Below are 16,555 nucleotides of genomic sequence, written 5' to 3' on the forward strand. Positions count from 1 at the left end.
AAACTAATTTGAAAATTATCCGTTGCTTCAAAGGAAGCCAGTGCAACGACTTCAGAAGTGGCTGAGATGGGTAGTCCCTAGAAACCTGAAACACTAATCGGGCTGCCCAATTTTGAAGTCGCTGCACACGATCCAGTTGAGTTGAAGGAATGGAAGAGAGAAGCCCGTTACAATAATCTATACGGGATAGAACTAAAGAGCGCACTGCGTTATGACATGCAGATTGATCAATAAATCTCCTAATTCTAGCGATATTTCTTAAATAAAACGTAACAGTACTACAACTTTGAGAAATATGTTGAGACATTGACATTCGACGATCAAAAATAACACCAAGATTTCTTATTGTTTATGAGGAGCTAATTAGTGTGCAACCAACATTGAGCTGAATGTTCGAAAGACCGCGCAGATTGTGGGCTGAAGCTGCAACAAAAAACTCAGTCTTCGAATCATTCAGTTTCAACTTATTTGCTACCATCCATTTCTTAATATCTGAAATACACATTTGAAGTTTAGTAATGGCATCAAAAGAAGCTCCTGGAGTCTTCGGGTCATAAGAAATATATAACTGTATATCATCAGCATAAAGATGGTAATTAACATCATAATGTTGGGCTATCTCACCAACTGGAAGAGTATAAATTGAATATCCTATGGGTCCTACTACTGATCCCTGGGGAAGTCCAAACTCTAACACTGTGGGGTTTGACAAATTACCGGCTATATCAACTTAGAGAAGACCATCCAAAGAGGTATTACTGAAACCAGGACAAAACTGTTGACCTAACACCTGTTCGTTTATATAAACGGGAAAGAAAATTTTGATGATCAATCGTGTCAAATGCGGCTGACAGATCTAAAAAAACAGCAAAAACAACCTTGTTTGAATCAATGGCAAACATGATATCATTTTTCACTTTTACTAAAGCTGACTCAGTACTGTGCCGAGACCTGTAAGCAGATTGAAAAAAAAAATCAAAAAGATTGTTAGACTCAATGTGATGAACTAACTGCTTACAAACTGCTTTCTCGATAAGTTTACCTAGAAATGTTAAATTTGACACTGGTCTATAATTCTTACGTTCGTTTTGGTCCAGGCTGGGTTTCTTCAAAAGTGGTTTTACTATTGCTGAGTGTGCTCCTTTGGGAAAAACACCTGTGGAAAGAGATTGATTGACTATGTTTGTAAGCAATGGTAATAAGGTTCTCTTTCAGGAGCCATGTTGGAATGGGATCAAGTTGACAAGATTTAGTAGCAGATGACATAATGATTCTGGATAAATCTGATTGTGTAAGCAACTGAAAATTCTCAAAAAGAGGAATATTTACGTTTACAGTATCACAAAACTGGTTTGCAGTGATTCTGTTGCACGCATCTACTTCATCTCTTATTTTTCTTATCTTTCCGACAAAAAACGAAGAAAATTGATTCGCTAATATGGATGCAGAATCATACAAGGGGAGATAACTTGCTTTCTTATTCAAAAGTGAGTGGATAATGCGATATACCTCCTTGACAGTACATGAACTCAACTTGTCTTTCAAAAATTTCTCTTTAGAGACATTAATAACCCGACATACATTTTTGTTCGCTGCAATGAACAGTTTACGATCTGAATCAAGTCTTGTTTTCCGCCATTTTCGTTCTGCTTTACGACGAAGTTGGCGAGCTACAAGTGTGGACTCATTAAACCAAGGCATACGTAATTTCAAAGGGCGAGATTTTGTCTCAGATGGAGCATACGTATCGAGTACCTTAGTAACCCCAGAAACATACTGTCACGTGAGTGACTTTTTTTTTTCTCTCTCTGCTACTCTGACACCAAAATAATGGAAATTCAAACTGTTCGTATACAGTTATGTTCGAGTTTAATCTTTCAAATCTTTGCACCTTTCTCGTTCATAACAATACATTGAGCATAAAATATAATATGAAACAAATCACAAATACATAACTTAAGTTGTCTTGGATGACCTGAACTGGTGATCCCCTCAGCTTGGCTCAGTCGTCATCGATGTCCGATACCCTCGTCGTCGACCTCGGCACAGTCGCTTGGCTTGTCTCTTGGAAGCACCCCTTGACTTGGCCACTCAGCTAGACGCTACCCTATCGGCGGTCCTTTCAGCTCCTCGGCCTTCACTAGTCCCTGCTACCACGCAGACTCATGCCTTGATCTGCGATGCCCGAGCTCAAACGACGGCGAGCAGGCAAATGGAGATTGAGCTCCGTTCCAAAGTTCGGATCATAACTGTCCGAGTTCAGTTTTGTCGGCAGCTGGAGCTCGCATCTCACCGACGTAGAAAACCCCCAGAAGAACGACTGCTGCCTAAGCGGAGATCTATGCTGGATGTCTGATCAAAGTATTTCTCCTCGATCCTCTACATTACTGAGCTTTTTATTAGCTTCCCTAACCATAGAGATTAACACTAAAGTCCCTTACACTCCCATACACTTGCTTTTTCATGCCTTTTCTACACAAAAAGAATCATCCAATCATCACGCTTAAATATAGCCCTATTGAAACTCTACACAATATGTCTAGCCATCGTCTAGACTGCTGTTACATAACATCTTTACTCATGAACTTATGAACAATAAACTACAACCACCACCCTAGTGACACTGACATAGCCGAGTCTCAACTGAGCTAGAGAACATTCCTAGCCACCACCTGGATGGGAGCTATTACATAACACCTCTATTCACTCAATTTCTATAGTCTAAGTTAATACATAATATTGCAAACCGGGGATGCTGTTGCCATGCTATTTCTTTAACTTTTGCTTTGTCTCATTTCATGTGACTGCCTTGTCTAAATTTAACTGATCTAGACACGCTGTTGCTATGCCAGTTTATTCTTTTACTTTTACTTTGTCTCATTTAATATGAATTTCCAGACAGTCACTTTCTTGTAGTTTGACCTAGTGGCTTTCTAGGACAAGTTCAATTTCACTTCACTGACAAAATCAAAGATAAATTTCTCTCCTGACAATATCCCCCACCTTAAGATATAATTGGGATATCAAAATTATATCCTACAAGAAATTTATGGTACACGCTATTCAATCAACCAACATACTATTCACAGTGTATGTCAATATGCATATGTTCAAAAGAAAGACTGATAGACATCAATATCGACAGCATATATACATCATACATTACACTATCCTTTTCTCTTCTACCATCCTTGTTCTGAAAAGAAACAACTTCATAATCATCTCCCAAGCCTTGTAACAACCAACTTTTGCTTTGTTGGTATTCCTAATAAAGGCCTTATAGCTTACTTAATACATCATCTTCAAATGCATAAGCTTTAAGTCTTCTAAAACTAAAATAGAACCATCGAACATGTATACATAAAATCTTCATTGCCTATAATGATACCTTTTAGCAATAATATCTCTACTATCACACATTCTTGCTCAGATATCCTAATATGTTTGTGCGTGCTTTGGCTTTCATTTCCCTATACTTCCATGTTGCACAAACCTTACAACAAAATAATATTGTTGCTATTTACATGTTTATCTGGATGAAAATCTACTGAAATGTAATCTTGCTACCTGATTAACACCTGCTACCTCTTAGTACGCCTAGTGTTCTAATACCTCATATATACTTGAATACGTACACTGTAAGATTTAACCAAGCCTTAAGCATTACTTCCTACTCTTAATCCCTTTACATCTATATTGTAATCGCGATTCGCTGATCCTGTAAGAGAAATAAGAGAGAGAGAGAAAGGCTTTTGTAGCATTTGCACTTACATGAGCATTATTTTGTTCATGACAATTCAACAAAATTAATGTGTTTCATCATTTATGTTCCTCTCTTTCTTTGAGCTTTACCTCGTCAACATGTAATGGAAAAGCAAGGACCATTACAAACAACAATATAAACAGTTACAGCAATCTGCTCATGAGGTCAGCCGTTCGGCTTTTTGACTATCACAATGGGTGGAGAGTTAGAAGGCTCGATTACTCCTAACTTCAACATGGAATCAACTTCCTTGCTCATCTCCTCTTCCATAGCCTGAGGTACCCTACGAGGCGGAGATCGCACTGGTCGTTCAGTCGTCAACGAGATTCCACATTGGACTGGATCTACTGTTACCCTGTCAACAAACTCCATCTGTACTACGCTAGGTATACCGGGCATCTCCCTATTCCAACCAGAACCAGCCTCTGCCACATCTTCCTCGTCAGCCATGACCTCAACAACTTCCTCATCGCCTTCGACCCCCTCAATCTCAAAGCAACTGGCCACTGGTACCTCTTCACCTCGACTATAGTACCTCTTCAACAAATTGATGTGGTATGTTTTGGCAACATCATCAACGTCGGCCACACAGTCATAGTCGAACTCGTACTTGAAATTATCAACATGTCCTCTTTTCCGCCGTAGAGGGCGCAACGACTCATCATCTTTCTGTTCCTTTAGAAATTCACTCGACCGCACATTATCAACAGGATCTGCAACAGTAAAACCTTTACTAGGCCTCGAATCATTCACCTTTTGTGCACGAGTTTGAACAGCCATCCCAGTATCATCCACTTCACCCGGGACTGCGACCTCGACGTCCTGTTGTACACCATCCTTTGAACTTTCTAGACCCATATCCGGGGTAATGACCTCTACATCCGGGTCAGACACAACACTCTTTGGGACCCAATGTAGATTGGGGTCACTCGGTTCACGAGCCCCTTCTACATTCCCGATAATTACCTCAGTCAAACAATCAGGCATACACACGGCTTCAACTTCTCCTTCAAAATATGGTGAGTCAACAGCTACCTTAGCCACGGGAAAACGCCTAACCGTACCGTCAATCAACCTCACTGTCCGATGTTGACCTGTTAATTGGTCATTTCTAACCAATTTCTCTTTCACCACGCACGTACTACAACCTGTATCACGCAAAACAGACACGGGTGTATTATCTGGCATCAGTCTTCCAGACACAACCGGCATACGATTCGCCTTCGCAGCGACATCATTGTATGTCATTCCACCTTTTTCAACCACTTCATTCTTTACACACTCAAAGTCGTTGACCACTCTCTCAAGGAGGAAACAACCTGCCGTCGAACCAACAACTCCCGGCTTAGAATCACCCCGAGACACCTCATTCGCCACATTCATGTCTACTTTTGGGGCCGTACCTTCCCCAGCACCCATCAAACCTTGAGCTGATACAGGCCTAGACAACATGGGACAATCTCTTTTCATGTGATTTGGGTTTCCACACATATAGCAACCCCTGCCCTGAAAAGTCCTATTTCCCATAGTCTTTCCCGCCTTTGACTGAGCATCAGCCGGTTTCTGATACGTACTATTCCTTTTGACCTGACTTTGTTGGGGTGGTTCGCTATCCGGCTTTGAATCAGATCGGTTTCTTTCCGATCTCTGTACACCCGAAAATGCATGAGGACCGTGAGCTTCTACATAGATTTCAGCACAATCGACTACCTCCTTGAAATCTTTACATTTTCGTTCCTTAACAAACCTAACTACTTCTCTGGGACAATCTATCAGAAATTGCTCTTGCAAAATCAAATCTTCTAGATCCTTCCTAGTATCCCCAATCTCAGCCTCTTCCACCCAATGATCAAAATACCCCTTCATTCGAGTAGCAAATTGTTTTGGGCGCTCAAACTTCATTGGCTTTGCTGATCTAAAACTCCGCCTATACCCCTCTTCAGTGAGATGATAATATGACATCAACTCATGCTTCACTGTAGCATAACTCTGGCGATCATCAGCACTCATCCGATTCACAACATCTAACGCTTTGCCTGTTAGATTGGAAATCAAATACAACACCCACATGTCTACCGGGATATTCTGACTTTTCATCAACATTTCGAACTTTGTGACATAAGCATCAAACTTATCATGTGCGTCATCAAATCGACCTATTTTCAGCTTTAAGCCAGCTAACTGGGGCCTACCAACATTCGCTGTTCCTTCCTCTATACGCAACTGTGCTAATCTTATTTCATGTTCGCGCGCCTTTTCTAGAGCTTCGCGTTCATGATCAGCTTTAAGCTCTGCTTCAATTGCCTGGCATCGTTCTGAAACAAAGCTACTCAATTCACCACCACTAAGGCCCATTTCTCTGCCTAATGAAGAGAACTCTCTGATTTGCTCAACACTAGCCATACTGGCTATGTAACTTCCAGACTAAGCAAACGTGTAGTCGTACAAAACAACAGCTGACTAGCACCTAGCTATCCAAGTCCGACAAAAGTACTACCTTGCAGCCAGCGTACTTAACAACAATTTGTATCTCCGAACGAGCATACAATTGCAAATGACAGACAGCTGAAATTCACTCAACAAGTATTCCACATATCAAACCGCTAGTACCGTGTCAAAAGCGTACTGGAATGCAGGCAATGTGAAATGACACGAGTTCACTCAACAAACATTCCACATACCAAGCATGCCTTGTCAATAAGCATACTAGAGCTGTATCTCCCAATGAGCATACAATTGATTTGGGACTGTACAAACCCAATGCAATCTACCAAACATGCCTATTACAGGCAACACCAAAGCAAGGGCGTAACCTTGCAATATAATGACACTCCGCACAGATTCATTCATGCATGCAAACCCCGAATCTATCACACTGCCTCTAACCGGCAATACCAAGGGCGCAACCTTGAAAAAGGAGTAACACTCCACATAGACTCTTGCACACAAACCCGAATCAATCAAACATGCATATAAGATGCAACACCAAGGGCGTAACCTTGAAACACGGAGCAACACCCCACACAGATTCATTCATGCATGCAAATCCCGAATCTATCAAACTGCCTCTAACCGGCAATACAAGGGCATAACCTTGGGAAAGGAGTAACACTCCACATAGACTCATGCACACAAACCCGAATCTGTCAACCATGCATATAACATGCAACACCAAGGGCGTAACCTTGTAATAAGGAGCAACACTCCACACAGATTCAATACCCGAATCTATATCACACAATCATGTGCCTCTAGTAGGCAACACCAAGGGCATAACCTTGGGGAGAAAAACTTCAATCAAACTGTCACGTAAGGCGACATACTCGCACAATTCACACTGGGGTAATGTTTCCGATCAAACGTACGAAACAGTTATTATATCGACAATAATAACACATAGAACACATAGTAATACGGTAACGCGTGTGATTGAGCAATGAAACTTCAATCATGAATCAAACACAAACATCGCATTTAAGCCTAAAGCATGTTAAAAGAGTATCTGAATAACTTTTTCCAATCAGGTAGCAGGGTCTCGGTGGGACCTCCAAATTGTCACGTGAGTGACTTTTTTTTTTCTCTCTCTCTGCTACTCTGACACCAAAATAATGGAAATTCAAACTGTTCGTATACAGTTATGTTCGAGTTTAATCTTTCAAATCTTTGCACCTTTCTCGTTCATAACAATACATTGAGCATAAAATATAATATGAAACAAATCACAAATACATAACTTAAGTTGTCTTGGATGACCTGAACTGGTGATCCCCTCAGCTTGGCTCAGTCGTCATCGATGTCCGATACCCTCGTCGTCGACCTCGGCACAGTCGCTTGGCTTGTCTCTTGGAAGCACCCCTTGACTTGGCCACTCAGCTAGACGCTACCCTATCGGCGGTCCTTTCAGCTCCTCGGCCTTCACTAGTCCCTGCTACCACGCAGACTCATGCCTTGATCTGCGATGCCCGAGCTCAAACGACGGCGAGCAGGCAAATGGAGATTGAGCTCCGTTCCAAAGTTCGGATCATAACTGTCCGAGTTCAGTTTTGTCGGCAGCTGGAGCTCGCATCTCACCGACGTAGAAAACCCCCAGAAGAACGACTGCTGCCTAAGCGGAGATCTATGCTGGATGTCTGATCAAAGTATTTCTCCTCGATCCTCTACATTACTGAGCTTTTTATTAGCTTCCCTAACCATAGAGATTAACACTAAAGTCCCTTACACTCCCATACACTTGCTTTTTCATGCCTTTTCTACACAAAAAGAATCATCCAATCATCACGCTTAAATATAGCCCTATTGAAACTCTACACAATATGTCTAGCCATCGTCTAGACTGCTGTTACATAACATCTTTACTCATGAACTTATGAACAATAAACTACAACCACCACCCTAGTGACACTGACATAGCCGAGTCTCAACTGAGCTAGAGAACATTCCTAGCCACCACCTGGATGGGAGCTATTACATAACACCTCTATTCACTCAATTTCTATAGTCTAAGTTAATACATAATATTGCAAACCGGGGATGCTGTTGCCATGCTATTTCTTTAACTTTTGCTTTGTCTCATTTCATGTGACTGCCTTGTCTAAATTTAACTGATCTAGACACGCTGTTGCTATGCCAGTTTATTCTTTTACTTTTACTTTGTCTCATTTAATATGAATTTCCAGACAGTCACTTTCTTGTAGTTTGACCTAGTGGCTTTCTAGGACAAGTTCAATTTCACTTCACTGACAAAATCAAAGATAAATTTCTCTCCTGACACATACCAATCAAATAAGGACTCGCTATCTAATCCTGCGGGTTGAGACGACACTAATTCCTGCAAAGCATTAGCAAATTGAACTTTATCAATTTTGCGATAATTGCGTAATGAAGAAATAATAGAAATTAACTTTGATTTCTGTTTAGCCAGTGAGAAACGGATCATATGATGATCAGAGATACATGTGTCAAATGTATTACAATCTGATATTACTAAATCGTCTCGGGTAAAAACTAAATCTAAGGTGTGACCCAGATTATGAGTTGGACCTTGAACGTGTTGGATAAGCCCAGCAGATGCTGTACTGTTATTCATATGAAGCACATCGCTTTTAGACATGTCTTCCCAATGGATATTGAAGTCTCCTAATAACCCCAATTTTCCCGGATACAAGGATATCTCACTTACGAATTCATCGAATTCTTTCAGAAACTTAGAAGATGTGAGTCTATTTACTGAAGAGGGTGGTGGTCTATACACAATGAAAAAATTGACCGAACATGACAAATTAGTAAATGTGTGCATACTCAAAAGTGGAAAAAGACGGAACAAAATTTTTCATCATCAACTTAAGAGTAGACTTGTACAATACACCAATTCCACCCCCACGTGTACTTGTATTTCGTGGTGAACTTATAAAAGAATATCCTCTAGGAGTCAACTCCCCAATTATCACATCGTCCTGGGGGTTAAGCCACGTTTCTGTGATAAACATGATATCGAAGTCATGTTCGTGAACATATTCAGCAATGCATATTGTTGTGCTTCTGACAGAATGTGCATTCCATAAACAGACATTACAATTGAACTCTACTAAAGAAATACTTAAATTTGGCACAGCTTTAAGATTGTCGACGTTCATCCCTCTCAGTTTCTTGTAGGTCAGTTTCCTACATGATGAGGTGATCACTGGTATATGTGACAATGAAGGGGCACTTAGTATTGTGCTCACTCGTGTCCGTGTCGTAACACTCTTCCGACGTCCCCATCTCTTCCCTCGAAGATGTGTCTGAACACCTAGCTCTTTGATTCTTCTCCATACATTCTCATTGGGCATGCCCCTGTTCTTGCCTGTTCTATGAAGAAAATTGGGCAAATCATTAGTCACTGTATCCAGACTCAAATACAAACCTGGCCAAGAGAATTATGTGGCAGATGCACTATCCCGGTTACCAATGGATAACCCAGAATGTTGTGATGTAGTAGAAGTAGACGAGTATGTTCTGAGTCAGATCAGTGATTCCCCAGTAACCCTAGAAGAGTTGAAAGTGGCGACTAGTAATGATCGAGTTATGGTACAGGTCAGAAAGTATGTTGAGGAAGGCTGGCCAGGTAACCACAAGGCATTACCTCAAGAAATCAAACCATATCTCCTTCTGAGGGATGAGTTGTCAGTAGTAGATGACATTGTAATGAGAGGGGATCGAATTGTAGTACCATCATCCCTACAGGCTAAGTTTGTAGACTTTGCTCACTCAGCACACCAGGGTATAGTACGTACAAAACAAAGGTTGAGAGAAACGTAATGGTTTCCAGGTATCGACAGGGTGGTTGAGGAGAAAGTCAAGTCATGTGTCACGTGTCAAGAAAATGACAAATCTCACAGCACACGTAGTGCCCCTATGCAGTCAGTCGATTTTCCAGAGTCGCCATGGGAAAAAAATTGGCATCGATATCGTAGGGCCGATTGAAAGTGCACCCCAAGATCAAAGATATGCCATTGTTGTAATTTGTGATGATGGAAAATAAATAAAATATGATGGAATAAATAAAATATGATGGAAAATAAATAAACTATTGAATTGAATTGAATTGACTACCACAGTAAGTGGCCTGAAGTCGCATTGTGTAGAAGTGTAATTTCCAGAGCAGTGATAAACACACTCACATCTCTAATTGCCAGAGAGGGAATTCCCACCCATTTAGTTTCCGACAACGGACCTCAATTTGTATCACACGAATGTGAGCAATTTCTCAGTCAACACGGCATCACTCATGTCAGGACATCACTGTACTATCCTCGTTCGAACGGTGAAGTAGAGCGTTTCAACCGCGTATTGAAGTCGTGTATACAGAATGCTTTGATTGAAGACAAGGGTTCTCTGAAGGAGACTCTACTGGAGCTCCTGATGGCCTACAGATGTACGCCCCATCCAACGACAGGTTGCTCACCGTCAGAGCTACTTCCATGGAAGAAAATTAAGGACCAAGTTAGACATTCAGGGTAGAATGCCAAATACAAAGGGGCAGCACAAATCAGAGGTATCTGAAGGAAACAAAGTCAAACAAAGGGTGAAACTAAAACAAAAGAAGTCTGAAGTGTACACAGACGAGAAAAGAAAGGCTCGCACCCCAAGATTTCAGGTCGGGGACAGAGTAAAAGTCAAAAAACAAAGGTATGTTCAAAAAGGTGAAAGGAAATTTGGAGAACCACGTTAAATCATCAAACAAAAAGGTAAAGCAACCTATGAACTAGATGATCATACAATTTGGAATGCATTTCATTTGTCTCCATTTGGCGTAGAGAAGACACGAGAGACGGATAGAGAGGTCTCCGGAAAAGAGGAAGGAGGTAGGGTACAGCATGACGTACGAAGAAGTTTGAGAAGAAGGAGGGAGCCCAGCTACCTACATGACTATGTAAGATATTGAAGAAAAAAAATATCAGTCATATTCATTTTGTATTTAGGCAATCAGGAAACAGGAAACTGATTGTGGTGTAGAATATTGGGCTCCCTTTGATTTCCAGGATATAAAATATGTTGTTAACCAGAGAGAAAAAAACACTCAATGTTCCATCACATGTGTAAAGGAATGATTAGTTTCAATTGTCATGTTATGTCTGGAAAGGAAAATATGGAGGATGAAGGTTTTCATCCTATAGTATTGGACTTTACATACACACACACACACACACACACACAAACAAAAGACCAAACAAACAAACAAACAAAAACTCACCTTTGTCATGATGTATCAGTAATGAAGAGATACAGAGTAACAGTTTAAGGCAGAGGTTTTATATGCGATAAAGATGAAAGGGTTTTGTAAACCTGATCAATTTGGCAATCTTATATGTGATGATGTTGATCAATTTGGAAATTAGTTTGGAGTATATTGTAATGGATGAGTGCCGTGAAGGTAATTTCAACGAGAGGGAGAATGTTATGTTTACAGATATTCAGATTTATAGTACGCATATTCATAAAGTGTCTAGACACCCTGACATTCATTATGTAACCTCATTATGTAACCTCTGTGTATTAGTATGCATGTGCCTCAGGTGTCAGCATACATTCCAATACCCCACCTATTGAAACTGGTCTTATATCCACATGAGTGCATGTCTGGAGACAGACAGTTCTGCAATAAACACCGAGACATTAACTGCCACGCATTTTCTGTTCCTTCCTTATTTGCAGTCCTAAGTTTTGTTACTTGTAACCCACGATACAACATATCATCTGGCTGCCTTCGAGCGTTTTGCTACGAAAACGTCTGACAGTGTCGAGTATAATGGAGGTATATGATATTGGAGCATCTGTATAAATGCCTGTCGGGAGCAAGTTTGGTCTGACATTATGATTATTCATGAATGTTCCAGTTAACTTCCATGTTCTCTGCCTGATATTCTTTTTTATTTCGTCATAATGTCTCTATCCTCCGGGCTCTTTTCTTGATAACACTACAAATAACACGTCGGCAAAATTAGACATAATATTTGACATTCACTGAACGCACAAAAATGGCAATATGAAAGACATTTACACATGTCGCAGCAGTTTTGACACCTACTTTGTTCATGTACCATTTACGAAGACCTGTACGTCATTGTTGAAGTAATTAAATGATACGCACATTTTTTTTGAAGGATGTATTTGCACATCGCACGTGAAAACTGAGCGTTTGCACATTTCATGTCAAAATTGAACCTTTGCACTTTTACACGCCTCCGCGTTTGCACAACATAATTCAGTGGCAGGTCCAGGCAGGGGTGCAACGGGCGCCACCCCCCCCCCTTTATTTTTGGGTTTAAACAAAAGAAATAAGAAGAAAATAGGGTGGGGCGCGTGCGCCCTCCCCTCCCCCTTTAATTTTGTAAAGGCTCCCCCTCTTTACGGAATATTCCTAGATCCGCCCCTGCAATTGATGCACTTTCAGAGATATCATAGTAAGACGTTTGCAGTTACCGTTGTTTGGGCATTTTCCTTGTCTTCGCACATTTCTCAAATTTCAACCCCCTCAACCATCCAAGAAGAAACAGAATATTGTCATGCAAATGAATGGCTTTAACAATTTGCGAGTTCATTGATCCTCGGTCAGTAAATTACTCAAAACTCTCAGAGCTACGCACCCATGCAAATAAACTTGTGTTTGTCGACACTGGTTGAAGTCGGTCATGCGTCGATAAATGTAACAAGGGAGGCGCGTTACCTCTTTGCACGTTTTATTTATTATTGTTTGGGTGGTAAACATTACATGTAGGCCCTACGTAGGTACAAATAGTCCATGTGAACATTGACCCGTGGGTCGTTTCCTTCGATCGTTGGTCTGCCACTGACTCCATCGTGTTTATTGTCGCAGTGTTGGTATGGATGTACAGTACAGAAGGATTCTGTGTATACCTCATTGAAGACAGGGAACGTAGTGCGTCCTCTCATACCTCCTTGGTCATATGAAGAGCACAACTGGCTCACCCTAAGAATGCCCTCCTGTGCGACCGTTATCGACTGTCAGCTCGTGCTCCTTGTCGCTGTGATGTTCACTAGATCGGCTTTTCAGATGGGTGTTATCAAGAGCGTGGGAGTTTTCCTCCCCGGCATTCAGGCGAGTTTGGGCGAGTCTGATACAGGCATCGGGGTGGCACTGGGCGTATTTTCCGGCTGCATGTCATGTCCAGGTAAGGATATTGTGAACAGCAAAGAAAAATGTATGAGACCATCATCACGTCTCGCTAAAAAGGGTCGACCTATGTCACCAAAAGAAACCCAATGAATGTCACATGGCATCATTGTGCTGAAGCAACAGGGCCCTACACTGGAATTATAATATAGGTCTATTGAAATGCAAATAATTTTGACAGTGCCGATATAAATCTCACGATTGAATTCTGCGTGTCTGTTTCAAACCGACTTTGTACAAGCACACGATCACACACACATACACACAACATAACATGCATATAATGTATATACATGATGTGTGTGAGTGTGTGTGTGTGTGTGTGTGTGTAAATGTATATCACGTTCGCGTTGTAACTTAACCTCATGGTTACAACGTCAAATTCAAAAAAATATTTAGAATGCTTTCATAATATGAGGAAATTAAGTGATTTTATTCGATACATTTTCTTGTAAACGAATAGTTAAGCAGAGTCGTCACAGACTACAATAACTCAGTAGATTAATATACAAACTTAAGATAGTTCTATTTCAAACCCTTCGGGTCCTTATTTTCATCATAAACTTGACGTATCTTTTGCAAATTGTTGCAACGTTTCCCGTTGATCTTTCCGGAACAGCAATTAAGTATAGTCAACACTGGATCTGTCAGTGAACAGCTCTGTCGCATTATCGATGACAAACATTTAATTGTCAGTCCCTTTAGAGCACACAAACCTGTCGCTATAACATATTTCATATTCCCAGCACCTGTCGTGGGGTATTTCTACAGCCGAGTTTCACCACTCTTAAGCCGCATGATGCTCATTGGCGGACCTTCTCTATCATCACTCGGGTTCATCTTGGCTGGCTTGGCGGCCAACTACGTGCAATTTGCAGCTTGCCTGGCGCTCACAGGTAAGAAATGAAAATTACTTGCAAGGGATTGCGATTATCAAAAATACACCAAGACATCTTTTCCTTGTCGATGTTTTTCACAATCTCAGTGAAAAGCTGCATTGACAAGAAACTTGATTAGCCGAATGAGTGCAGCAGGTCTGGAAGGCTGAGTTATATTGTGACCGCGTATTGCAGTGCATAAAAGATGAGGGAAATATCCCAGTCATGAACTGGATATGATACACTTATTTTGTAATTTAGCGAAATTCTAATTAAGCATTTAATCTCACTTTAAATTAACTTGCTGACTAACTTTGTTCTTATACTTTTAGCTATTATTTCCTTTCTATTTACTCTCCTCCACGATTATTGAAAAGTATATCAAAAGTTGCGTTTATAATGTTTCCTTTATGTTATACGACGTAGAGTAGAGCGTAAAGATCGACTCTGGCATCAATGCCCGATGAGATGGAAGAAAAAATAAGTTTCTACATTAAAGGGCAAGTTCACCTTCATATACATGTGGATTGAGTGAATGCAGCAATATTATTAGAAAACATCGGTGAAAATTATTGGGAAAAATCGGACAATCCGTTCACAAGTAATGAATTCTTAAAGTATCTGCGCAGTCACTGCTGGATGAGAAGACTACTGCACAATATATGATGTCAATTGCGTACAACGATATAAGGAAAATCTAAAGAGAATTTCACAAAATGTCATCTTTTGAAGAAAAAAAAAGTATCCATTTCCTTGACTTGTCACTGACGTGATTTACGTGTAATATTATTCCGCCTGCCTTTTGAAAGAGGCAAGTCAAGCGTTCTTTTATTATGCGAGAAAAGTGAAAATATGTTGAATCTTCTTTATGTTTCTTTATATCGTTGTACACATGTGACATCACAAGCTATAGCAGTCTTCTCATCCAGCAGTGACTGAACGGAAACTTCAAAAATTCATAACTTTTGAACGGGTTGTCCAATTTTTCTCAAACTCTCACTGATGTGTTCTACTAATATTGCTGTATTCACTCAATCCACATGTCTATGAAGGTGGACTTGTCCCTTACGATCTTAAGCAATTGTGAAAGCAAGTGCACATCATGACTAAGAGTTCTCTGCTGTGAAAAGAATCATGTCATTTCGGGTGAGAACTATGATAATCGTCTGAAAGCCTATCACAGCCAAAACAAAAATTGCTCGACAATTGGAATGACAAATCAAGCCCAAGATACCTTGCTTAGAAAATTGGGAACAAAAGAAGAAGTATGATACAGTGCAGTGTATTAGAGTGGATTTTTAGTCCAACTAATTGATTTCTTTCACTACTCTATATCTCTTCAATTTTGTGGCCCTGTTTTGTACTATTATCATGTATTCTATTATAATAGCATGGGCATCCCATGATACATGATAATGTTCTACGTGACACAATAACCAACAGAAATCCTTTTTCTAAACTTAAATCAAATATCCAGGACTGGGCTTTTCCCTCATGGTGATGTGCGTACTACTGGAACTCAGTGAGCAGGCAGGCACCACCCACTTCGGTCTCTTGTACAGCTTAGGCACGATCGGCTTCGCGGTAGGAATGTCCGTTATTCCGCTGCTCGGAGAGTTCCTGATGAACGTGTACGGCTGGAGAGGCGCCATGTTGATCCTGGGTGGGCTAATGGGGAATCTTGTCCCAATGATAGCGGCGATTCGTCCCGCATCCTCTCTGAATAAGGCAAGGGAGGACGAGCATGGAAACAAAGAGGAGACAGTTCCTATCCGTGAGGGTGCTTCAGAGCACACCGGACAGAACAAGGGAAAGTTTGCAAATGACGATGCTTTGTGTGAAATAAACTGCAAGAAATGTGAAGGTTCCTACATAGCTTCTTCGAAGCAATGTCTACAAACAGCTGATGAAATTGAAGTGCTCAGCAAACAGTCTGATGATATGTTAGATGAAAGCCGAGGGATGGTGTCAGACCTGCAAGACTCTCGGTTTGTGAACAAGCTTCAACCAAGTGACAGTCATTCCCAACACGCTGAAAACACTGTGACACTGGTCGCAAACGCTCTAAGAAATTCATCATTTTACCATAATCCATCATTATCTGTGTACATTGCGGCTATGGCACCATTTGGCATGGCTTATGGAGCGTGGCATGCCTTCCTTATACCTCGTGCCATTGAAAGTGGAATGACAATTTATTTTGCCATCCTGGTCACCGTCTGTGTAGCAGTCGCCAATATC

At 40.8% G+C, this 16,555-nt stretch overlaps 1 protein-coding gene across 1 annotated transcript; it reads right to left on the minus strand.

Annotated features, from left to right (window-relative positions):
- Window positions 1-3,928: 3,928 nt before the first annotated feature.
- Window positions 3,929-6,166, minus strand: LOC139726205 (uncharacterized). The gene has a single exon (XM_071637273.1). The coding sequence runs from the start codon at window positions 6,164-6,166 to the stop codon at window positions 3,929-3,931; it is 2,238 nt and encodes a 745-aa protein (XP_071493374.1).
- Between the last annotated feature and the right edge of the window lie 10,389 nt (window positions 6,167-16,555).

This window comes from Diadema antillarum, unplaced genomic scaffold, assembly GCF_040938485.1.
Source record: "Diadema antillarum isolate AM-2024a unplaced genomic scaffold, OU_Dant_1.0 seq00000081_RagTag, whole genome shotgun sequence".
Taxonomy (NCBI): Eukaryota; Metazoa; Echinodermata; class Echinoidea; order Diadematoida; family Diadematidae; genus Diadema; species Diadema antillarum.